This window comes from Toxorhynchites rutilus, chromosome 2 (assembly GCF_029784135.1).
Source record: "Toxorhynchites rutilus septentrionalis strain SRP chromosome 2, ASM2978413v1, whole genome shotgun sequence".
Lineage (NCBI taxonomy): Eukaryota > Metazoa > Arthropoda > Insecta > Diptera > Culicidae > Toxorhynchites > Toxorhynchites rutilus.
In genome coordinates, this window is record NC_073745.1 from 193,150,380 (window position 1) to 193,175,689 (window position 25,310).

At 42.2% G+C, this 25,310-nt stretch overlaps 4 protein-coding genes across 13 annotated transcripts in view; 1 reads left to right on the forward strand and 3 right to left on the reverse strand.

Moving 5' to 3' along the window:
• Positions 1 to 570: 570 nt before the first annotated feature.
• LOC129770094 (probable malonyl-CoA-acyl carrier protein transacylase, mitochondrial) lies at positions 571 to 2,030 on the forward strand. The gene is made up of 2 exons (XM_055772723.1): positions 571 to 1,457; positions 1,510 to 2,030. The coding sequence occupies exons 1-2, from the start codon at positions 681 to 683 to the stop codon at positions 1,924 to 1,926; spliced, it is 1,194 nt and encodes a 397-aa protein (XP_055628698.1). The 5' UTR covers positions 571 to 680; the 3' UTR covers positions 1,927 to 2,030.
• On the reverse strand, positions 1,977 to 3,588 carry LOC129770093 (cytoplasmic tRNA 2-thiolation protein 2). Its single transcript, XM_055772721.1, has one exon. It carries the CDS (start codon positions 3,361 to 3,363, stop codon positions 2,041 to 2,043), a length of 1,323 nt encoding a protein of 440 aa, XP_055628696.1. The 5' UTR covers positions 3,364 to 3,588; the 3' UTR covers positions 1,977 to 2,040.
• Positions 3,589 to 12,124: 8,536 nt separating this feature from the next.
• Positions 12,125 to 17,201, reverse strand: LOC129766554 (uncharacterized). The gene is made up of 4 exons (XM_055767127.1): positions 15,180 to 17,201; positions 12,611 to 15,128; positions 12,229 to 12,536; positions 12,125 to 12,181 (listed from the first exon to the last, which is right to left on the reverse strand). Exons 1-4 carry the CDS (start codon positions 17,199 to 17,201, stop codon positions 12,125 to 12,127), a joined length of 4,905 nt encoding a protein of 1,634 aa, XP_055623102.1.
• Positions 17,202 to 20,457: 3,256 nt separating this feature from the next.
• Positions 20,458 to 25,310, reverse strand: part of LOC129765235 (ankyrin repeat domain-containing protein 11) — a 53,066-nt gene continuing 48,213 nt past the window's right edge. For 8 of the 10 annotated variants that reach the window (XM_055765324.1, XM_055765321.1, XM_055765323.1 and 5 more), the window contains exon 5: positions 20,461 to 20,842. In XM_055765324.1, coding sequence (XP_055621299.1) covers positions 20,698 to 20,842 — 145 coding nt within the window. In that variant the 3' untranslated portion in view covers positions 20,461 to 20,697. Of the gene's footprint in view, positions 20,843 to 25,310 lie in introns of all 10 variants that reach the window. The other 2 variants (XM_055765313.1, XM_055765314.1) reach the window with 1 other exon arrangement.

Here is a 25,310-nt window from a genome sequence, read left to right on the forward strand (position 1 = left end):
TATGTCTGTCACCATGTACAGCGCTAGAACCATGCAAGCAACTCGGTACAATCGCTGTACCTGTACCGACCTGTTTTACCGCTGTACATGGCTACAGTTGTACTGTGCGCAGCGCCATAGACGGTTAGTGGTGGGTAGCATGAACAATCGAATCAAAACACTTGGCAAACATTCTTTTCACTGACTTTCTCTTGAGTTAATAACTCAGATTGGAAACATATTTGTTGTGTTTGATAGTTTAGACGCTAAATAGAACACATGTTTCATTGAAATATGTGGTAAAAATAGGAAAAATTCTGATTGTCAGTTTGACATACGGTACAATGTACAACCAACCAGTATGTCTGTCATGGTACGATAGTACCTGTACAACCTCTGTACTTTTACAGCGCAAGTACAGCTGTATGTCTGTCCCTGGTATTAAATTACGCAAATTACTGTATACGATTTTTTACTGAGAGTGTAGGATACACAAAATCTAGTACACCTGTACAAATATTAAACGTTGGACCTGGTTTGACCGAGAGATGAATCAAATCAATAGAGAACCCTTACCCCTGGTTCCAAGTAGCCGAAACAGGAAAACTGGTTTGTGGATTGGTTATTGACAAACGCGTGTTCATCAGTTTATTTATGTTATGTGATGCAGTAGCGATAATACTAGCATACAATAAGCCAAAATGTTCTCCAGGTTAATTTTTCGAAGAGTGCATCGTTGTAGTGACCTTCAATCACCAAAATCGCCATCCGAGAAATCTGCCGGTTTAGGTGTTGAGAAGGTCCAAGATTTGTTGAACAATGCAGCCACTTTCACCGACGCCCGGCCACATAGCGAGCAGGATTCATGGGCAACTCTTCCTTACGTTGAAGGAACATTCTACGGCCGAAACCAAGCGTTGAAATCCTCGAAACCAAAAATAGACCCACGTGAAACCTCTATCATCCTTTTCCCCGGTCAAGGGGCACAATACGTGGGGATGGCTTCAAGACTTCTGAAGTATCCGGGAGCGCGAGATATCTTTGCTTTGGCCAATCAGGTACTGGGCTATGATCTGCTGAAGATTTGCGTGGAAGGACCAAAAAGCAAACTCGACCAAACCGTCTACTGCCAACCAGCGGTCATGGTTTCCTCGCTGGCCGCTCTGGAACAGCTGAAGGAGGAACGTCCGAATGCTATCGATAATTGCTATGCCACGGCGGGATTCAGTTTGGGAGAAATAACGGCTCTTGTGTTCGCAGGGGCACTTCCCTTCGACAGAGCCCTGAAATTGGTGCAAATCAGAGCGGAGGCAATGCAGGTCGCATGTCAACACCATAAAAGTGGAATGGCCACATTGATGTATGGACCAGACGCACGAATAGGGGAAGCATGCAAAGATGCAATCGATTGGTGTATTCAGCGGGGCACAGAAAGCCCCGAATGCAAGATTTCTAACTATTTGTATCCCAGTTGCAAGGTAGGTCGCGGTATTTTCGAATTTTGCGTTTGTTACACCAATTTCTTCACAGGTAATCGGCGGAAGCGAGGAGGCACTTAAGTTTTTGGATGTAAATATGAAAAAGTACGGTATAAAACGAATCAAACGACTTCCGGTCATCGGAGCATTCCACACGGAGCTGATGGAATCAGCAGTCGAACCTTTTGCGAAAGCACTAAAGAAAATTAAGATCGAAGATCCTATCATTAGCGTACATTCAAATGTCGACGGAAAACGCTACAGGAATGCTAGTCACGTACTGAATCAACTACCGAAACAGATTGTTAGACCGGTTAAATGGGAACAAACTTTACACAATCTGTATGAGAGGAGAAATGGAGAACATTTCCCACGAACCTTTGAATGTGGACCAGGTCACGGACTTAAAGCAGTTTTGAAAATGGTAAATGCCAAAGCATGGGATTCAACTTTCAGTATAGAAGCCTAATCGATGACATGTTGCTACCCCTAAAATAAAACAAAATCCATTTTTGTAACATATATTTCGGTGTTGTAAAAAAATATTGCTACAATTCGTATTGTAGACTATGCCGCGCTTTTTTCACTCAAAATCCGTAAAAATATTTCTACAGCTATGACACAGATTCCTCTTGAGTTGATCCATGTCATCTTCTCCCGATTCCGCATTTACTGCACTTCTGGCATCTTGTTTCATTTTATGTGCACTTTCAGCATTCTCTTCGTGACTTTGTTCGATATTTATTCGAGACGACACTATCCGGGAAAATTCAATCGCAAAAAGCGTTGTTGAATTTTGGTAGTCTAGCACCGAGTGACAAAATTTGCAGCGCATTTCTTGTGTATCTGATATGCTGATCTTCAGTGATTTATCAAATAGTGTCAGCATATCTTGATCGGGACATGAATCAGTCACAGTTTCGGATAACTTTTGCGCGTCTAATTTATCGCCTGTTCGAAAGACAGTTGAAACTGTCGATGGAAATGTTTGCTGCAATCCATCGACGAACTTTGACGTTAGATTCTGGAGGCTCGACTTGCCCTCGAACGGATCTTCCCAGGCCACAAAACTCAGCTGATTATCTGCAAATATTATATAGTTCTCAATTTCATCCGGATTGAGATCCCTTATAGGTCTGATGATTTTGCTTCTTCCGTCTCTATCATCGCAGAATGCTATGTCCAACGATAAACCACGTCCCCTTCCAAGAGCTACGTTCGATAAAAGTGTTTTAGCGAGGTCCAGGCCGATATCAGAGAGAAATATGTAGCTACAATCCAATTCCTGAGCGATATTTATATACGTGCGCCTTCTGACTTGATTTATAAAATCTTGCTTCGATGTCACACTCTTACATCCATCTAGAATTGTTTTAAATCTACACTGCCCTTCGCGGAATCGATCCACCAAATCCGATTCGGTGATGAGACAACTGTTCTGTCCTCCCAGAACAGTGAAATGAGCAGCAAAATCGAATTGTTTCAGCACCGCTAGTTTTTCCTCCATCAACTGTAAGTACTTCTCTCGATTGGGCCGGATAAAATCCTCGTCCACGAACAATACTACCGGTATAATTCTAAGTTTCTTAAATGATTCCTGCTGTAGTCCGTGCCGGATCATGTCAAGCATAACAACATTCTCGCGTGTTCCATTGAATATCACCAGTACTCTCGAGCCGCGACGAACAATTTTAGTTGATCCGAGTGAAGCTCGAAATTTGTGGCGAACAAAGTGCAGAAAGCAGCTGCGACATTGGGGCTCCTTTAGGTTCAGTTTCAGCACGGCCTGGTTTTCATTGCACTTCCGGCACAGCTCATCTGCAACGGGACCGGATTCGGGGGATTCTTCCTTCATCACATGGGCTCCACCCTCGTCGCCGAAATCATCTTCCACAATGCTACACATCTTGGTTGAAAATCGGAACTAAACACGTTTGTATATTTTTCGTCAAGCACACATTCTTTAACTTAAAAGCAAAACAAAATAAACTATGAATAGTTAAATGTCAAGATGACATTTGTTTTGTAGGTCTACTACACTTAAGATGATTAGAAGAGTACGAAAAACTGTAATTTATAGCGAATTTGTTTTTTAACTAAGTTAGTTCCAACCTGACTCTGTAATAAAAGAAACGTTTTCGGGTTCACGAATGAGGCGGTTTGTTGGTGTGCGTTATATAGTCTGATTTGTTTATATTTGCGATGAAAAATGCAGTGTCGACGTCTGGTGGCGATATTAGTGCTTGGGAGGATAATTATTCTTTATCAAATCAGAAGTAACAAGTGCAGTGTAAAATTATAAAAGTTTGAATGAAAATTTCTACTTCATGTTGTTTAATTACCTAACACATGTAGTCCTGACACTCACTTAACTATTCGACGATACATTTCTTGTATGTTCCACAAATAATTACCATTATAATATAAAATCATCATCAGACACAGTTTTCGTTTAATATGTTTTTGCAATTTCGAAAAAAAAACCTCTTATTTCTTCATGTAAAATACATATTCCATACGTAAAAGTAAATTTTCATTCACAATTTTAATTTTAAAAACATGTTGTTTCAACTTGAAAATTCATAATTATTTTCGCCTCCCAATGAAAGCACAAGAAGCTTAAGGCCTTGTTCTCACTGCAGTGGGGCGTCAGCGTGGCTTGGGCGGGGCGTGTGACGCTTACGATTAATCGTGTGTGTTCTTACCGATGTGTTCACACCAGGCTGACGTGTCGTGAGCGTGGTTTTAGCGCGTGACTGGCGTGCAAACGAAAACACTTCACGCCGGCGATAATTGTACTTCTCCGCTTCTCTCTAGCATATGTTTGTTTGTAGTAGTGACATAATTTATTTTTTTTTGTTTTTTTTTTATGTTTTTCACCCTCCGAGTTTTTAGCCGCATATGTCCAACGATGTTGGAATATTGAAAAATAAACCTATTTTCATTCTTTCATTCAAAAACACACATTGATAATTTGCATAGAACACGCCGAAGACACGTTGCTGGCACGGTGCAATGTAAGTGAATTAAAATATCATGGCGAGAAGTGAACACGCCCCGCTCACGCCACGTTGACGTCGCGCTGCAGTGAGAACATGACCTTATACCGTCTACGCGAATATACTCTTAAAATTCAGAATCCGATTCCAATAATACAAAAGACGGGTGGTTAATGTCGGGACATAACCTGAGAGACGTAGGACTACACCAAGGGGTGTCCATTATTCGAATATCATGGAGCACAGGTCCCAGAATGATCAACTTTTCATGTACAAAATTACAGAAAAAAAAATCAAAGGATAAAATAAAACTTCAACACTCAGCAAATATTCAAACGTTTAAATTCAAATACGAAAAAATCAAAATTTGTCGTGCAAATGTTGCAGGGGTTATTGTTCAGCCGGCAACGAACACATACTTGATGGCAAGCATATCGTAATAGGAATTTACCGTCTGGTATCGTGACATAATTGGGCTTTGCACTCCTCATGAATAACTGTGTTCTACTAGTCAAGTCTTTCATTTGATACCCATATATAATATGTAATCCACCATTTTGTGGTGGCGGCCATTTTGGATTTGCATTTTTCATAAATAACTGTGATCTACTAGTCAATCCCTTTCATTTGATACCCATATTGATGGGGCTTTGAGAAAATATGTAATCCGCCATTTTGTAGCGGTCGCCATCTTGGATTTTCAATATCATGAAATATGCAGTTTTATAATGACTGCAGAGATAAAGGTGTGTTCCAAATTTCAGATCAACCGGTCAACAGGAAAGGAGTCAAATTTCAATAAATGTGGTACAGCGCCATAGACAAACATGTTACATACAAACATACAAATATGTCACAGCTAAATAAAACCGTTTAACCCTCCTATACTCGCGTGCAAAATCATAACACGTATACTCGCGCACGGTGTCACAGACCGAAAATTTAAATTCTCTGAAATGTTGCCATTGTGTATTTTTCAGGATTCATTGGCATTTATTTGAAGAAGAGGGTATGATTGAATGAAAAAACTCCAAAAATTATTTAATAGTCATCTAATTCAGCCTCCTCAAAACAGAGTAATTTTTGATACTCCAACACAAATATCGAAATTCGAATTTTTCACTGTTATTAATTAAAAGTAAGCAACTGAATATAATTCATGGAAGTATAAAGAGCTATAAAATAACACAAAAACGTATTAATCGATTGTGGTTTCATTGGAGTAAGAATCAGAACATAGCATAACTCCATGCTCGAAACAAACATGTGTTTTACATTTCATGCAGTTGTTGCGCGTTTTTCGGGTCTTTTATCGAAGAGATGAATGTATAACGACCTTCTAGATAATTACCAGATGATAAAGGTTCTGGAATATAAAGTTTGTATATTTCTAATATTCTTTGTCTCTGTATTCTTGGTAAACTAAGAATTAATACCTTTTTTTAGATGGGGCATAAAAAGATTATATAAAAGGATTTCTAGTAACTTCCTTTTCTTTTTTCTTTTTTTTCTTTTATTATTCATTATAAAAAAATATCCCCGAAATTGTAATTGTTAAAAATTACCATAAGCCACCGATTAGATTATAGTTTACTGTTTGCAATTCTTCCACAAGTGAAATTCTTTTACAAGTATGAATGTATTTGACCATTATATTTAGCGAATAACTAACATTTATATTTTACTATTGAACGTATAAATCTAACGATGAATAGTTAATATATGGATCCGTTCAAGCCAGTTACAAAAGAGACTGAAATCAAATAAGAATAGTCCGGTAATGATCTTATGCATTATATTCTATAAATATTCCACGCCTTCTTCTTCTTTAATGGCGTTAACGTTCCCTGTGGAACTTTTGCCGTCTCAACGTGTTCATTAACTAGCGTCATTCATCAATACTTGGTTGAGATTTCGATGCCGAATAACACGCCTTAAATGTACTCTGGAGTGGCAAGCTCTAGAATACGCGTGACCACAGTGCAAGCCGGAAGAATTTGCTTTGACGAAAAATCCCCCGGCCAGAACGGGAATCGAACTCGAACACCCGGCATGATAGTGTGGGACGCTAACCACTCGGCCACGGGTGCACAAGACATATTCCACGCCACTAACATTAATTTATGCATTCCATTCAACAATATTCTAGAATATGAAAAAAAGACACTTGTCCAAAAAAGTTACTCCTATACTCGCGTCGGTGTGTCAGACCGAAAGTGTTAAAAAAGTGGCACACGTCCCCTTTGTACCAACGCATGCGATGCGCCAAACGATGACGAACGACGAATAACAAAGCTAGAAAGAATCGCAAAGTCGTAGTGTTGATATTTTCTGAGAAATGCACGAATTATTGATTTCTCGGTCTGACAGACCGATGCGCGAGTATAGAAGTGTTAAAAACTCCAGCATTCTATCAAATCGAGCGCGATTAGCCACTCATTCACCCGGCGCGACGTTTCCACCGCTTTTAACACACTTCGATTGCTCTCGTGCTCCACATCCCATTGAAATTCCTTTCTCTCACTCTTGCTGTATCGCACCGCATACATCCCCGGCAAATGCAGCAATCTCTTATGCTGAAAATCAATTTCAAGATAGCGTCTTTCCTGCTTGGCGTCCGATGATAGAATGTGGCCAAGCCCCACCTTCGCTCACTTTATATAGCCATATAGTTAACGTTGTAGCGACCGCCTATATTCATTTATAATCTCTTTTTTGTCTCCCTCCTTCACCTTGTCCATACGTTTCGCCCGTACCCGTGGTTGCTTGTAATGAATAGCTGTTTGCTGCGGGAGCGCAGACAAAATGTATGGGAAAGTAGGGAATTCGTTCTTCCAATTTTTCATCAATTTGAACTTTATATGAGCTGAAAACCCGTAATGTGTAGCATATAAACAATTGCTGAGGATATTTTCTATCAATGTGTGTATTTGGAACCAAAATCCATTCATTAATTGAGGAGGTATTAGCGTTCAAAAACTGAACACTTTTTCACACCGAAATATTGAAATGGGCCCCTATATTGAAAGGTTAGACGTAGTCCTACGTCAAAAGCAAAAGCAGCAGGTTTTCCATTTTCATATTCTTTATTTTTAGATTTTCCAAAACAATTCTCGGACCTTGACAGTTCAGTATAGTTGTATTGGCGAACCCGTGAAACATCTCAGTGCGAACCCAACAGCTTTCGGGTTGAACTTAGTGCGAAACTAGGTTGAAACTGAGTGAATAAAAAAACGTTTTGACAGCAGTTAGTTTGGAACCGGCGTTGAAACTGAACAAAAACGAATTCGCTATACCAGGGGTTTTCAGATTTTTTTATGCCAGAGCACTTTTTATAGTAAAAACATTTTACGGAGCACCTGCGATTTTTAATCAATAAAACAAATCCTATTTGCATTGACATTACCCAACTGGGAACAACTCTATTTCGCTTGCTCGTCGCAGTTACACGATATCTGATCCGGAGTAAACAAGATAAATTATTATATGCCCAGTGAAATTAAATTAAAGAATGCTTTTCTCAGGGTGGGCTTTCAAGTGGGAGGCAGGTATGGGCAAAAACGCATCGAAATTCGTTCAACACTTATTAGAAGCGAATGAACTGCAAAGTTTAAAGCCTCTTAAAAACAAGGAATGAATCAATTCAACACTCATTCACAGATAAAACTCACCATTCTATTTTCCGTTTATGTCTCACTTTATTTGAGACAGAAAACATCCACCTATCATCTTCGCAAAGTTCATTCTCGAGTTGAACGGAAAAATACTGTTTTGATTCCGCTCATCTATTATCAGAGAATTTTGCATTCCCTCATTTGCCTCTCGGAATGACGTTAGATGGTGAGAGAATCAAATTGGAAACTTTTGCTTGAGCCAGCGAGTGTCTCTGTAAAAACATTCGTTTTTTACTCAAATAGCAATCATTGAAGCATCGATCGCTGCAGTAAAATATAGGTAGATAGTTGAAATCGAGTTGTTTCCTTTGCACTATTGCAATGACATTTTTTTTTGTTTCTAGTATGAAACGATCTAAGCCAACGCAAAAGACCATATTAACGCAAATTGGTGAGCGGGAAGGTAGATTCATGTACACTTGAAGGAAAACAAGGAAAAGAGTACAAGGAAAAATAAAATCATACATACACGCAGATTGAGTCTATTTTGACTCACTCGTTATTTTGTTTCGTGCGATCCTTCCAAAGGAGTATTCATTCATTGAATGTTGTTTTCCACTCTTTGTTTTATTATGTTCACTTTCAATCCCGAATGAAGATAGTCGGAGAGTGAAAAATGACTCATCGTGCAATCTCACGATTGCTTGCTGCATTCTTTTCGCCATGATTATTCCAAGCAGATAAACAAAATAAACAAAATACAAGAGTGATTTATATTTAGGTGTGGAGAAAAGAGCGAATGAACTTTTCCATACTTGGTGGGAGCATTTGCTATAACTTCGCGGAGCACAAATTTCCCGCGGAGTACCATTTGAAAACCCCTGCGCTATATAATTCATTGCTTCGTTTAACATATTACACTCAGAGAAATAATTTGAAAATACAACAGATTTTGAGATACACTGATGGGTTCAAAAAAATACACCCTCATTTGAAATCAATTCCAATATTAAGTTTTTTCAAACTTTTCGGTATTCTAGTCAATACTACGTAAAACTAGGTAATTAATAGAGCATTTTGCGGGCAACGTTACACATTTCAGTATCGTTGATTTTTTTTTAGAAGAACAATAAAAAAGACTGTTGTTCCAAATAAGGTACTTTTAGGGTATACAAGTACAGGGTCTTTCATATTAAACGCTCACGCAACAAATTTTAATAACTTTTACCGATTTTTATTTAAAAAAGAAAACGAAAATAAAACTTATTTTAGGACATATTTGATGTAACCGCCTTTTTTCGATAACGTGTTTTAAACGATGAACAACATTCTTCATGCACAATTCTAACATTACGACTTCGATGTCGTTGAAAATCCGAGCTATTTCTTCTTTAAGTTCCTCCAAATTTTGTGGCTTATTAACATAGCAACGGTCCTTCACGTACCACCAGAGGAAGTAATCGAGTGAACCTAAATCTGGACTATACGGCTGCCAATTCCATCCACAGTTAAACAGAGCAGAAAAGCGATTGGAGATGACGCGATCTCTGAAAACTCTACGCAGAAACAACGTTTCATCGGCGGTATGAGGCTTCGCTCCGTCCAGTTGGAAAATGAAACGTTTGAAATCGGGCATGGCCATCATGACAGGGAAGACTTCATCTTCCAACATTTCCCGATAGGTAGCGCCAGTGATGTAGCTATCGATAAACAATGGGCCAATGATTCCGGGCGAGCTGATTGCAGCCCAAACCGCAACTCGTTGAGGATGCAATGTTGTTGTCTCGTACTCGTGTGGATTTTCAGTACTCCAAATACGCCAGTTTTGTTTGTTGACGTACCCGTTTAGCCAGAAATGTGCTTCGTCGCTGAACCATATGTACGTCAGGTTCCCGCGCTTTTGAGTGAGATACGCGCCGAAGGTCGTTGCGAATGCGAGCCGTTTCTCTTTGTTGAATGGGGAAAGAGTTTGGAGCATCTGGATTTTGTAGAGGAACATTTCGATGTCTTCCGTCAACATTCGGTACGTGGTGAAAGACGACACCCCGATCTCCTGAGCTAAACGAGTGAGACTGGTGTGGGGATTGGCGCGGACGCTTTGCTGCAACTGCTCGATTTTCTGCGGCGTGTGAGCTATTAGATTTCTTTGCATGAGAGTTTAATTTGAAAGACCCTGTTCGAAAAACAATTGCGTAAATTACTCGGTTTCTACAGCTGGTTGTTTTCATCTGACACAAACATAATTTTCTTAGCTTTTTATTCCAGGAAGCTTCCGAAAAATGGGTGGAAAGCAAATCGCAGGTCCGAAATTTGATTGTGCGTGACTTCTAGCGTGAGGAGTCTCAACGAAACATTGCTGAGAAGTATGGGATCAGCCGTGGTGCAGTGCAGCTGGTCATTCGGAAGCATCAGATGCTCGGCAGCGTGGTCGATCGACCGGGAAGAGGGCCGAAACGTAAGACTGATGCAAGAACGGATACTGATCATCCGGGAAGTAAAGAAAAACCCACGAACGACTATTCGGGCGATTAAAGAAAGGTTGGATCTGAACCTTTCCAATCGCACAATTCGACAACGCAGATCGAGTTCTTTCTTTTGCAGAGCCTCTTATGTCTCACGTCTTTTATTTTTTAACTCACGTCGCCCATCTTCCAGCTTCCGCTCCTCCAAACGCTGTATTGCTTCCTTAAATTGCAGCGCTAGTGGTACACGACCATGAGCTCTGGAGGACTTAATCGACTCCTTGTAAAAGGTGTTTGGCTTCCGAACCCTCGGACTCTGTTTTGGTATTGTGCGTCCATCTACAGATTTCTTTCTGGCTTCTTCGAGGATAGCTGTAGCTCTGCTACGAGCAGGGCCCGAAATTTTCGAAGATGAAAAATAAACAGCGATTCTCCTCTCAGTCGCTTCGCTTCGACTAGCACTACTTCGGCATCCGCCGTCAACATGCATTGAATTGACGAGTGTGTAAGAGCGAGGATAACTGATAAACTATTCTAGTCAATGATTATTTTAATTGACGTGACTAATGAATAAAAATTTGCCTCTTCATTCAACTGACTTCAATCCACACTTCGACTTCCCCCTGACACAAATCTATTTACCCGCGTACGCAATCTCATTTTTACGTCCATTAAGGGGGGACCCCTGTCTGGAGGGATGAAAAATAATAAATTTTCGCGATTTTCTCTCCGATGTTAGGAATAAAGTTAAGTGTTCGGGTATTTTGGTTATTGATTAAGGTATATTTGAAGATGTATTTTCTATTTTTTATTGCGCGAATAATGATTATTACCTTGAGTAGCGCATAATTTTCATAACTATTTCACTAAAATAATTATTTAAACAGAGCTCAATCTTGTCGATCCATATAAATCCTATGCAGCGATCACTGCAAACGCCCTTGATGGGGCTTACCCGTTCCTGATCGAAGGGTTTTCCACCGTCAGTATGCGACGGCCCAAAAGATTCTTGTTGTGGTGAATCACACCGTCGAGAATGGATTTGATGTCTGCGTATTGGATGGTTTTCCAGAAAACTTGAGAGATGTCGTCACAAAACGAAGAATTTCCAAATTTTCGATTTTCTTTTGGCTTCTTCACGGGAAAAGAAAAGACGTCTGACTTCTGTCGGTTTCCAAGCGAATCTATATTTCCTATAGCCTCCTTGCAGTTACAATATTTTAAAAATTGAAAAAATCATGACATACTTCAACATTCCGGCCACCTTGAACTGGTTTAGCTAGTTCGATTCTATTACTTAACAATGTTGTCGTTGTTTTTAAACTAAATATTTAAAGATTCGAGACTAGTCTCAGTTGTTGTGAAGACGCAACAGAAACACGTGATTTGCCGGCAACGATCGGTTTGTTATGGTTCGCCGGGCATTGAACTCGATGTAGATTGTTATAAGTAGCCCAGGGTATCGTCATCTGGGGATTGAAAAGACCAGGTAGACCTGACAAGATAAAGATACGTATTGGAACCGCAATTACCTGCTTGGTTCCCACGAAGGCATCGAGCAAATTTTGGCGTGCTCTACCAGGTCTCATTTTTCAGGATCCGGATGATGATTTTCTGCTGTTGGTAATAGCGCAATCTTCGCCACAGGTCTGACGATAGCTTCGGATGATGCAGTCTTCAGGGTGACGACACGTACCACTCCGTCTTTGCCCGGATGAACCTTAGTGATCCTTCCGAGCGGCCATTGTATTGGTGGTAGATTGTCGTCTTTGATTACCACGACGGCACCTGGTTTGATGGTTACTGGTGGCTTGGACCTTGTAACGCGTGACTGGAGTTGCTGGAGGTATTCTGGTGCCCATCTGGACCAGATTCGTTGGAATCGCTTCTGAGCGAGCTCAAAGTGCGTCAGACGATTATCCGGAATGTCGCACAAGTTGTTTTCCGGAACGGCTTGGAAACTGGCTCCAATCAGGAAATGTCCTGGAGTTAAGACTTCCAGGTCTGAAGGATCGGTTGGAATTGGAACCAGGGGCCTCGAATTCAGGCACATTTCAATTTAGGCCAATAAAGTGCACATGTCCTCGTAGCTTCACGTAACAGGTGATGCTTAGCTGATTTAACGGCTGCTTCCCACAGCCCTCCAAAGTGTGGTGCTCGCGGAGGGATGAAACGCCAGATAATCTCGTTCTCTGCACACCAGTCGAGGATCTGCTTTCGTTCGGTTTGGTTGGATTTTAACATGGCGTAGAGTCTGTGCAGTTCGTTTGCTGCGCCCTTGAAGGCGGTGCCGTTGTCGCTGTGGATTTCCTTCATCTTTCCACGGCGGGCGACGAAACGGCGGAGAGCGGCCATAAAAGCCGGTGTTGACATATCAGATACAAGCTCGATATGGACGGCACGTGTAGCGAAGCATACAAATATTGCGATGTACGCTTTAGTTGGAGTCCGGTTACGCACCGGAGATTTGATATATACGGGACCGCAGTAATCAATACCGCATACGGCAAATGGTCTGGTCGGAGTCACTCTTGTTGTAGGCAGGTCGGCGATACTCTGCTGCACCAGGGTGGGTTTGTTGCGGAAGCACGTGTGACATTGGTGGTACGTGCGGCGAACTAAGTTACGGCCACCGATGATCCAGAATTTCTGGCGAATCGAAGAAAGCATCAACTGGGGACCGGCATGGAGCAGCATATGGTGGTAGTACTTGGCTAGCAGGACGGATAACCGGTGCTTCGACGAGAGGACAATTGGGAACTTTACATCTTCGGACACGGGGGCGTTGCCGAGTCTTCCACCAACTCGGATGACACCTTTCTTGCTGACTTTCGGTTGCAACCACTTCAATGCTGACGATGTAGGAATACGTTCCCCGGATATAAGATTGGACATTTCTTCTGGAAATGATTCGCGCTGGGCTAGCCGAGAAAGGGCGATGTCTGCATCACGGAGGTCGTCAGTTGTTAAGGTCTCAAAAGGTTCGATGGTGGTCTTCTTGACGGCGGCTTTCAGGGCACGGAAATATCGCATCCAGTATGCAATAGATCGACGAAGTTTGCTGAAGCAGGAGTATCGGCTGAATAATTTATCGGAAAAGTTGGAATTGAGTGTGGCTATCATGGTTACGTTGTTTTTGGCCTCCGACATCCAATGTGGGTCAAGGGATGGCATTTCGTTAACAGGCCAATCGGATGGTGGCAGGGATAACCAGTTCGGACCGTTCCACCAAATGGGAAGTTGTTTGAGATCGATTGGATTGACGCCACGAGAGAGGGGATCAGCTGGATTGGATGTTCCGGAAACATGGTTCCAGTGGCAGGATTCTGTAGCTTCTTGAATCATAGCTACCCGATTAGCTACGAAAGTTTTCCATCGGGACGGCGAAGACTTCAACCAATGTAATACAGTTGACGAATCTGTCCAACAGAAGAATTCAGCAGGTTTCGGAATGGAATGGGCCACCTTTTTATAGAGATTGGATGCGAGTACAGCCCCACATAACTCCAGACGTGCGATGGTTTGTTGTTTGGCCAGCGGTGCAACTTTGGACTTGGAAGTCAGCAATTGGACACGAACAACCCCAGCGGATTCTGAGCGGACATAACAACATGCTCCGTAAGCCTTCTGTGAGGCATCGGAAAAGAAATGGAGTTGGAATGAGGTTGCGTTTGCTACGGTTACACAGCGTGGAATTCGAAGAGATGCGATAGTATCTAACGTTTCGTGGAACTCCTTCCACTTGGATTGCAAACGTGGAGGAAGAGGATGATCCCACTCATATGAATCTCCAGCTTCGGTTTTCAATGCCCATAGACGCTGCATGAAGAGTTTGGCGATGACTATGATTGGTCCCACCAGGCCAAGTGGGTCAAAAATCTGCGCCACGTACGACATAATCTTCCGCTTAGTTAAAACAGATGCTGGCAGTGGAAGTTGAACCTTGAAACTCATCATGTCGATTCTCGGTTCCCAGATGAGTCCGAGTGTGGAAACGGATTGATCGTCCTGGAGATCATGGTACGGTGCAAAGGCTAGGTCTTCTTCGGGAATATCAACTAGGACTTCTGGTGAAGTTTGAAGTTTGAAGTTTGAAGCCCACTTCTTCAACGGGAAACCTGCTGCTGAAAGCATGGCAGTCATTTCTTGGCGTATTTGGATAGCGGATTCAACGGTGTCGGCACCAGACAGGAAATCATCCACGTAGAAATCCTTCTGGGCTACCGCGGATGCGGCTGGATGGATATCACTTGCGTCCTGCGCGATTTTCTGAAGGGTGCGTGTAGCTAAGAATGGTGATGACGCGAAACCGTACGTTACAGTGTTCAGTTCGTACGTAGCAATTGGCTGGTTTGGACTAGGACGCCAGAGGATGAGCTGATATCGACGAAACGGCTGACGCAATAGGATCTGTCGATACATTTTTTCGACGTCGGCGACGAATGCAATTTGGTGGATGCGGAATCGGATGTGGATCGATAGCAGATCATCTTGAACGACGGGTCCAACTAGTTGCAGGTCATTCACAGAGAATCCAGAAGACGTCTTGCAGGATGCATCGAACACAACTCGAACCTTCGTAGTGGTGCTGGATTCCTTGAACACCGGGTGGTGTGGGAGAAAACAGTGTGGCTAGGTTTCGTCTACTGGATCCACGAGCTTCTTCATGTGGTTTAGGCGTTCGTATTCCTCCATGAAGCGGCAGTAGGCAGCTTTGGTGGTTGGATCTCGCTCAAGTCGTTTTTCAAGGTTCAAGAAGCGACGCTCGGCGATTGAACGTGATTCGCCGAGAGTGACGAGCGGATCGCGGGTGAGTGGCAAGGACACAACGTAACGACCCGACGAATCGCGAGTGGTGGTAGTGGCATATTGATCTTCACAGAAATTTTCTTCAGCGGATAACATGGAGCAGGGTTCAACAGCTTCTAGCTCCCAGAACTTCTGGAGGGCTTGTTCCAGGTTTCGGTCTACAGTGGTGAGGTGACAAACACGTGGAACATCGGGTGATTGGATGACTACTTTCCCAGAAACAGTCCATCCGAACGAGGTTTCGACGAATACAGGTTTTCCTTCGCCGCAGGAAATCTTACAACCGGTGTGCAGGTCATAATATACTTCTCCACCGACAATCATGTCAACGTCGGCTGGAATGTGGAATCGTGGGTCGGCTAACGGAACATCAGGGAACTGCCACGAGGAAATATCAATCGGCGTAGTTGGCAGGCATACTGTGGGTTTCTTCAAAATCAGAAAATCGAGAGTTGTACTATACGAAAGCAACTTGGATTTAATCGTAGCAGTCAACTTGCGCTTGATCTGCTTCGATGCTTCACCGATTCCAGACACGGCAATGTCAACTTTCGTGCGGCGGAGGTTGAGTACATTGGATAATTTCTTCGTAATAAAACTGCATATTGATCCCGAATCTAGGAGCGCGCGAGCAGGATGCTCTTTGCCATTCTGGTCTACGACAAGGAGGTTAACCGTTTCCAATAGGACAGTGGACTGATACGACTGTGCCGACAAACTCACAGACATGACAACTGGAGTGGATTGTACCTTCGGGACTGCAGATTCGTGCAGCAGCGTGTGGTGTCTCTGGTGACAATTTCGGCAATCATACTTGGACGTACAATTCCTACTTTGGTGTCCAGAACGGAAACAATTCCAGCATAGGCGTTTTTGGGATACCAGTTCTCTGCGTTGACAAACGGACATCTTGGAAAATGCTGGACATTGGAATAACAAATGGTTTTCTGGACAAGCAATACAATGCGGAATGAAACTCTTAGTTTCGGTCGTGGCGGAATTGGATACCATCTTGAATGGCTTCTTCTGGTTTGGTGTGGAACCGGCCACCTTGACTTGGCCGACTTGATTGGAGCGTTGCTGCAGATCGGTGACGACGGACTTCAACATTCGGACCCGCTGGTACAAGAAATCAACCAACTCCTCGTAAGTGATGTCATCAGCGCTACTAGTCTTCTCCTCCCAGGCTCGGAGGGTTGTTGAATCCAGCTTGTAGCTTAGCAGGTTGATTAACGGTGTGTCCCAGTGGATGACTGGTTCGTTCAGCTTCGCTAAAACCTTGACATGCCGTTGGTAGTCATCAATCAGGTCATGCAGCTCTTGGGGTGACTCTTTGTTGAGTGGCGGGAGGTCATACAAAGCTCGGAATAGCTGACGCTTCAAATAACGTTTATTGTCGTAACGCTTCAATAAAGCGTCCCAAGTTAATGCGTAATTATCCGCACTTATATCGGTTGACTCGAATGGCTTATGAGCTTCTCCTTCCAGTGATTGTAAGAGGTACTGCATCTTCGCTACTGTCGGAATATCCGCATTGGAATGGACCATGGATGTAAACGTATCACGGAAGGAAAGCCATCTAGACAAATCTCCGTCAAACTTTGGAAGGTCAATCTTGGGTAATCGCAGGTGGAAATTCGCTGGAGGATGATTGGCTGTAAAAGACGTGTTCAATGCTGGTTGGTTGTGATCTATGGAACGTTTCATCAATAAAAAACCTTTAGCCGAACAGTATCGAACAGTTTCATCCTCAAACTTCTCAGGATCATCATACTTTTCGATCTCCGTTTGCAGGTCAAGGAATTCGTTGTAGACTCTGTCCAACGCTTCAACACGAATCGGAATCTGAAAAAACGTCATTCTGGTTGTCAAAATTATTGATGAACACTTCAACGGAATCACGAACGACGAATAGTGCTTTGCGCTTCATAAAGCATTCGACCAACTTCTTCTCTGGTCTGGACATCTTGGTTCACTACACTATCACCACTTCACTACCACCACAGATCGAATATACGGAATCAAAATTCGGAAGATTGGAACGTAAATTGTGCGTTGTAATGTCTTTTACACAACGCGGATATCGAAAAATGGTAAAAATCGAACGAATGTATCCTTCCCGTCACGGTTTACCACTTTTTAGGCGAACGAATAACTCGAGGATGGTGCGCAAAAACGAACGTAAAAAATCCTTCCCGACACGGGCATACCACCCACGCGAGTCTACTTGCCACCCAACACCACCAAATGAACTTGCAAACAAAATGGTGTACTCACCACACCTGCCCTTCTGGTCGGGGGAACCTTCGATCCGGTTCGAAGGACCAAATGATGGGGCTTACCCGTTCCTGATCGAAGGGTTTTCCACCGTCAGTATGCGACGGCCCAAAAGATTCTTGTTGTGGTGAATCACACCGTCGAGAATGGATTTGACGGCTGCGTATTGGATGGTTTTCCAGAAAACTTGAGAGATGTCGTCACAAAACGAAGAATTTCCAAATTTTCGATTTTCTTTTGGCTTCTTCACGGGAAAAGAAAAGACGTCTGACTTCTGTCGGTTTCCAAGCGAATCTATATTTCCCATAGCCTCCTTGCAGTTACAATATTTTAAAAATTGAAAAAATCATGACATACTTCAACAGCCCTATTTATTGCAAGCACCCACCGTGAAATCAAACGAACGAACTTATAGCGAAACATTTTCGACACCTGCGCTTCTTTGCTTTCCATCGAGGTCGAAAAGCTGCCGAAGCATCCCGGGACATTTGCGACGTATGGGGAAAATCTACAGCACAGAGATGGTTTGCTTCTTTACTCGTGTTTGTTCGAATCTGATTCGAATTTCCGCCTCTTATTTCTCTACTCGACTCAGAAAATGGCCACAGGAGAGTTTCCAGTGGAGAAAAATGCTGCGATTACTTTATCCATAGCTATCAAGCTTCCAGAACCGGCTATGTAGTTCGCTCAAGTCGTTAATCGTCAGAGGAACCAGAGCGTGTTGAGCAACAAATCGGTTCAAAAATAACAAATATCAAGCAATTCAGACAAGATTGCTAACCTGTTTCGGCACATGCAAAAATGGAGAAAAAAAACTATTCAACTCCTGCGACGCACTTCATAACCCAGATTCATGACTAAATTTGGATGATGGACTTATGAACATGTTGCTACTGCAGCATCTTCCGGCAAACGTCAGACTGGTACTGACGATCCACGACGGCACGCTTACCAAATGGCCGAAATGGCAACCAAGAGGCAAGCAGCATATCCAACACAAGTGGAACTCGGTTAACAAGTCTTTTTTTCTTCTTTTTAACATTATTTGAAACTCGTAAAAAATCTTCTTTAAATTTTGTTTTAAATCCAGACATAAAGACTTTTCGTAGCATTTCAGACAGTGATAAATTGTAATTGGTAAAACAATACAAGCAGTGATGCCAAACTATGAGATCGAAGTGTCCTACTATGTATTGAGGCCAGTAGAAAACGGAAAACACATTAGTTTTAACAGCCGGGTGCTATGATTGATGCTAGGATCGTTAGAAAAATCTCGAGAACTGGGAAAATGCCAGTGGGATACTCGATATGTTTTTATTTATCCCATTTATTAATTTATTAGGCTCATTAGCATTTTAGCTGTAACAGAGCCGAGTTTTAGTCGTGTACATGTACATATGTTTATGTTTCTATAAATTGTAAATTACACAGTAGCCATTTTTAGGCGTTAGGTTTTTCTGTTCCATTACATTATGGTAAATTACACAGTAGTAGCCATTTAGGCGTAAGGGTATTCTTTCTGTTCTTCCATTGTTCAGCAGACCGGACAACGGAGACAGCTGATATTGGTCATTGTTGGGTTATTTATAGAACAGCAGCCCGATGTTTCTTGCAGAGCAGAGCAGTTGTATGGATGAATCGATCTTATTTCGACCGTGGATCAATCTCCATCGCTGATGATGGTTGCTTGGACGTAGTTATTCTATAACAACACAAAGATGGTCAATTGAGGGTCCTGAGTTTGAACTCACGATCGATCGCTTAGTAAGCGAACACGTAACCAAGTGGCTACGAAGACCCCCTACTCGATATGTTGGCTCCTGTCAGTTCAATAGAGGTTCTCTAAAGACGTCACCCGGCTGAATTTTAACGGAAATTTTGTGCTGTAGCAAGGGGGGTTCTGTGTGGCCATCTTTTTGTAGCCAGCATAGAAAATCATGAGCATAGAAATCATAACCTGAAATAAAAAAGGAAGTGCTCCGTGCGATCCTGCAGCAGTGATTTTAATTGCAAATCGCCAAATAAAGCGTCCGGATGAATATCCAAACATCGCTTGCCAAAGAAAACTATCCAACGTATATAGCTGCCAGAACCCCGTATAGCGCACACGTTTGAAACTTTGGAAGATTTCGCGTGTGCAGTGCATGAATTCATGGCCCCAGCGGAATAATTTTTTTCAGTGCAGTACGACACGCATGGCCGTCGAAGTGTTAAAGAGATATTCAGCCGAAGACTGGTCCATCTCTGTAGGTTAAAAAGTCGTATACCTCACAGTAGAAACTCGAAGGTTCGAGAGTCTTGACAGAAGCAGGAACATTCTGAGCAGATCGTCGTTGTGGGTGTAGCAGATGCTCATCAGTGCCGTGTGCTTTTCGAGGGGCGCGAATGAGAGCTTATCCGTTTTCGATAATAACATTCGTTTGTTCATCGATACAGGATCGGATGTTTCAATTCTACTTACTAAATACCAGAAGCCGGACAAATACGGACATCCCGTCTTTTTGACAAACGTTCTCCGTACATGAACCTTGGACTCCGCCGATTTTCGTGAAACTTCCTCGTCGCAGACGTTAGTACCGCCATAATCGCAGCGGATTTCCCGTCTTATCCATTTCGGCCCTTGTTTCTACCAACGTTACACACAGAAGTTGTTCATGGTCTTATTGGTTTCCATCCAGAGAAATTTTCATAGAGTCAACGGAACTATTCAACGTTTGGACGTATAATAACTCGTGCGGGTTTTATGTCTGACCTTCATCGTGTTATGGATCCGCTTAGGCCGATCGAAATCGAACATTGAAGGAAAATTCTTGAAATCATGTCGAACCATTGCGTACCGTTCTTGGGTGCGAACATGCGAGTGATTTATTCCTTTGGAGCAATGACTATTGCTTGCAGATAATTTTGCTAAAATCTCGGTGTAGTTTCCACCCACTGTGGATGTGAATAAAGAGTGCCGACCAATGTTATGTTGGATGAATATGTAACCATATGTAACCATCTAAGTACTGTGGTACGTTCCCATTTCCTACTTCACATCTGGCCCTAATTGGAATTGAAACTACCTCTTTTTCCTCGATTAGATACTGCGCCTATGTGATACCTTTGGCTTCAACCTGCTCGTGCTCCGGTTGCTCATCGACAGATTTTGTAGGCTGATTTCGAGTGACAGTTTCTTCTTCGATCGCCGCCTAGCCCCTTTCTTCACTGCTAATCTGCAATCACTAGAAAGAAAAACACAGATAAAGATAGGGTGTGATACCATCTCTAGAAATATGATCTAAAGGTTGTGTGTTAGTCCCATTGTGTTAGATAATATAAAAGACAGTCGACATACCCTAACACATTTTCAAGATCTACAATTAGGTTTTGGAATCGCAGCGAAGAAAAACGGGACTTAACACTTTACGGGCCGCTTACGAGTTTTCTCGTTCCTTCTTTACGGACTTGTGTTAAGTTAGCGAATAAAAGTTTTTGGATTTCATGAATAATGAATTATTTTAATTGAAATAGATTGATTGTTTATCAAGTAAAATCTTTCACAATCATGCTCATTAGATAGAGAATTCATTCATCTTTCCACATATTGCCATTTCAAAATGGAAAGATATACGATCCAACAACGAGCCGAAATTATTAAAATTTACTACCGAAATTCGGAATCAATGGCCTCAACTTTAAAAGGCACAGTACAAACTGTTCTCGTGCCAGTGAGACAAAGAATTGCCCGTAGTATCGAGAATATTGCTGCCGCTAGCGCATCAATTGAGGAAGACCCAACTCAGTCTCTCACACGTCGTTCTCAAGCGTTGGGCAACTCTGTGATGTCGTTGTGGCGAATATTGCGAAAGAATCTTGGCCTTCATCCTTATAAGATCAAATTGACGCAAGAACTGAAGCCGCTTGACTACCAGAAGCGTCGTATGTCCGTGAATTGGAATGGGCAACAACTTGAAAATGATCCGGATTTTCATCTTCAGCGATGAGGTTCATTTCTGGCTGAATGGTGTCCATGCAAAAGAAATCGAGTACCATACATAATGGCATCAAACGTACTTTCACATGAATAAAACATTTTCATTGATACCCAAAACCGTTTTGCTTTTTTTTCAATTTTCTTTAAAATAATTAATTTCTCCCTTACATTTTGGCCTATCACTTTTCTCAAACCATTTTCCGATTAATAAAATTGTGGCTGAAAGATAGGTAAAATATTTCTCTATCGAATAACTTCGAAAACTCTAATTCTAACAACCTTTTTTTTATTTTCAAAATTCTGTATATTTTCTTATATTGACCCATGCTCACGTTTCAGTCTATAACTTTTTTCTGTCACGATCAAGAAAAAATTGAATTATGTGGAAAGATAAATGATTCAATTCTCTCTCTAATGAGCATGGTTTTGAAAGTTGTTACTCGATAAACAATCAATTTATTTCAACTGAAATAATTCATTATTCATAAAATCCAGCAAGACGTTGAACAGAAACTTGCACGCTACAAACACTTTTATCCGCTGAACTTTCATCCGCTAACTTCACACTTAGGCTAATGTCACATTAGGCGGATTCGCCGCCACGGATATCGCGACGGTTTTTTTCACGATTTGAATTCGTTCCGAAAACCGCACCGCTCTGTGTGACATGGCTCATTCACAATACACTGTAGATCCTCCACTGTAGTTTTTCTCGCGGAATCCGCGGTGGCGAATCCGCCTAATGTGACATCAGCCTTAGAGGCGAATGAACTGCAAAGTTTTCTGTTTTGACGTAGGACTACGTCTAACCGGAAGATATAGGGTGTGAAATGGAAATCTAGGCACTGAACAAGTAGGAAAAAATGCAAGATTTGGAACGCTTATAACTCGAGCATAGATCGCAAAGGTTTTTGCATCAATTGATAGGAAATATATCTACGCATCTATCATAACGAATATCATTCCATTTTTCATGGGATAAATAATTGAATAATTGTGAAATATCAAGCATTGTTAAAATGCCCTATGTGCCCATTTTTGATTGGTCCATTTTGTGCTCCTCAAATCGTACCGACCAAAACGGGCAACCAGAGCAGCAGCGAAATAGAATGAAGCACGATTGGAAAGGAAAAAAATGAACGAAACATTGGTCGCAGTCTCACACATGCGTAATTCTCGAGCCAGTCAGTCAGCTTAAAAATCCCCGCTCCGCTGCCGTAACGATCATTCTCATTCAAACCGTACACCACATCGGTTCGCATCACAACACATCAACAAACCAACCCAAGCACATGGTAAAGGAGGAAAAGTGAAGGGAAAGGCAAAATCCCGCTCGAACCGTGTTGATCTGGAGTTCCCCGCAAGGGTAGCTAGGCCGAGCGCGTTAGTACCAGTGCACCAGTCCACCTAGCCGGCGTTATATAGTTTCGGCCGCCGAAGTGATCGAGTTAGCCGGCAAAGCTGCTCGCGACGATAAGAAAACCCGCATTCGGAACAGAACACATTCGGTTCGGTGGACATCAAGACAACAGGCAGTTGCAGCGAGGGGCGAGTAGCAAACGCAATCGCAAAACGGCATCAGGTAGCAGAAGAAAAAAGTTTGTTCCTTATACAAACTGCTTTGGTTGCAAATCCAGAACAAGGCGGCATCGAAGGCGTTCGAAATGGTTTTTTTCAAAACCACGAGTACTAAGTTTTCTAAATTGGAACCACTTCCATAAAACAAGGCGCTTTTCAGGGCCATTAAACCTTCCAAAAAAGAGTTTAGGAAATACAGTTCAATGCTTTCTAAAACATTATCCAAAATAATAATAAAACACATATTGATTTTTTCATAATTTGTTTGCCAGGATCTGATGAGTATGTGAATTTGGCAGTTGTTCTGAGCTTATTGATAGTTGGGGACTTTCCTGATTATTCAATTTTCACCAATTCTTAAATTGTTTCCAGATTGAAAGTACAGTAATTTACAATTAGTTCGACATTTAGCTAATTGGACGGACATGTAATGCGACTTATTTAGTTGGACATTTTTGTAAACATAGAGATCCAAATTATGACCCCACATTGAAAGTCGACACTGTACCACTGTCATCGCAAATGTTCAATTACAGGTTAAAATCGCCTCCAATGCGACACTGAGTGGTGCTTCGGCACGTCGCATTGAATGTAATTTACTGTACAACATGTCACAGAGCTGGATGGGAAGAAATTTTCTAACTGTGAAAGCTGTGGCGAGTGGCAACAAATCGCTAAACAGGAAGGTTTAGCCGAACAAGATGGGGATATCGAGTGATAACAAAACAATAAACTCTTTAGATTGAAGATAATTTTGTGATCCTGAAAATGACCCTTTTTAGCCTGCATGTGAATCCAACGAGCGAACAAATCGTAATGAATGTATTTTTTTTGCCATCGCTCCCTTTTAACGCTCATTCGTTCGTCTCGTTGGACTCGCCCCTCTGGCTGAGTCTGCCGATTTGTCTCTATCCTGTGAGTGTGTACCGCTAGAGTATAAAACACGCGGACCCCAAAAAAATATCTTATTTTAAATGAAAGAAAATAAAACAATATATTCAAAATATATATTTAACAAAAGCTGTCCCCTTTGTATAGTCCTACGTCACTCCGGTTATGTCCCCGACATTACCCACCCGTCTTTTTTTTGCCCTCCACTCACCCCCATCTCGAAGAAACTCTTATTCGAGTTTAAAGCCTCTTGAAAACAAAGAAGCAATGCAAGCAACTTCACACAAGTCAAAACGTGCGGTGCCAATGTTTATTGGTAAAGCAGTTTATTCTTACCCCGTCGACGTCGTCCAGTCAACATCAATCACAGGAAACCTTGGTGGACCAATGAGTTGCGTCAATCACGAAATAGACTTCGAAAAGCCCGCAACATTTTTTTTCGACAACAGGACTGACGAAAACAGGCGCATTCTGCGTCGTAACGAGAGCAGCTACAATGAATTCCTAGCTTCAACTTACAAAGCATACGTTGATAAACTACAGACCAAACTGAAGCAAGATGCGAAGTCTTTTTGGAGTTTCATCAGAGCACAAAAAAACAAAAACCGAATACCATCCAACGTCGAGTATTGCGGATTTACAGCCAGCACATCATGCGAAGCAGCAAACTTATTTGCCAAATTCTTTAAAAGTGTCTACACAAATACCACAATTAGAGAATTTTCAACACGTGCCTTCGTTTGATGTTCATCTCCCTGCCAGACAATTTTCGACTACAGAGGTCCTCCAAGCCCTCAATAAACTTGATGCTTCCAAAGGTGCTGGAGTAGACGGGTTACCTCCATCTATCATTAAGGCCTGTAGGCGTGAGTTGGTGGTGCCAATAACACGGATTTTTAATCGTTCTATCTCTGATGGTGTCTTCCCAACCATGTGGAGAACTGCCAGAATGGTACCCATCCACAAAACCGGCAGCTTGGATCGTATAGTGAACTACCGAGGTATTTCCATACTCTGCTGCTTAGGCAAAGTGCTTGAAACACTTGTTCACCATACTTGTTCACTATACAATGCCTCTAAACCGATTGTGTCCGAAAATCAGCATGGTTTCGTTGAACACCGGTCGAGGAGTGTCTTCAGATTTCGCCATTCATTCGATAACAAAAAGGTCCGGTGATGTTCTGGCCTGACTTGGCAAGCTGCCTTTACCGCCAGGATGTCATCTAGTTATATAAGGAGAATAACAT

Excerpts from the sequence above, each read along its gene's own strand:
- LOC129770094 (XM_055772723.1), top strand. The coding sequence starts at position 681 with ATGTTCTCCAGGTTAATTTTTCGAAGAGTGCATCGTTGTAGTGACCTT. Across the intron at positions 1,458-1,509 it reads ATTTGTATCCCAGTTGCAAG|GTAATCGGCGGAAGCGAGGA; the intron begins GTAGGTCGCGGT and ends ATTTCTTCACAG.
- LOC129770093 (XM_055772721.1), bottom strand. The coding sequence starts at position 3,363 with ATGTGTAGCATTGTGGAAGATGATTTCGGCGACGAGGGTGGAGCCCAT.
- LOC129766554 (XM_055767127.1), bottom strand. The coding sequence starts at position 17,201 with ATGACGTTTTTTCAGATTCCGATTCGTGTTGAAGCGTTGGACAGAGTC. Across the intron at positions 15,129-15,179 it reads TGAAGAAGCTCGTGGATCCA|GAATCCAGCACCACTACGAA; the intron begins GTAGACGAAACC and ends CCGGTGTTCAAG. Across the intron at positions 12,182-12,228 it reads ATCCGGGCAAAGACGGAGTG|ACCTGTGGCGAAGATTGCGC; the intron begins GTACGTGTCGTC and ends AGCTATCGTCAG.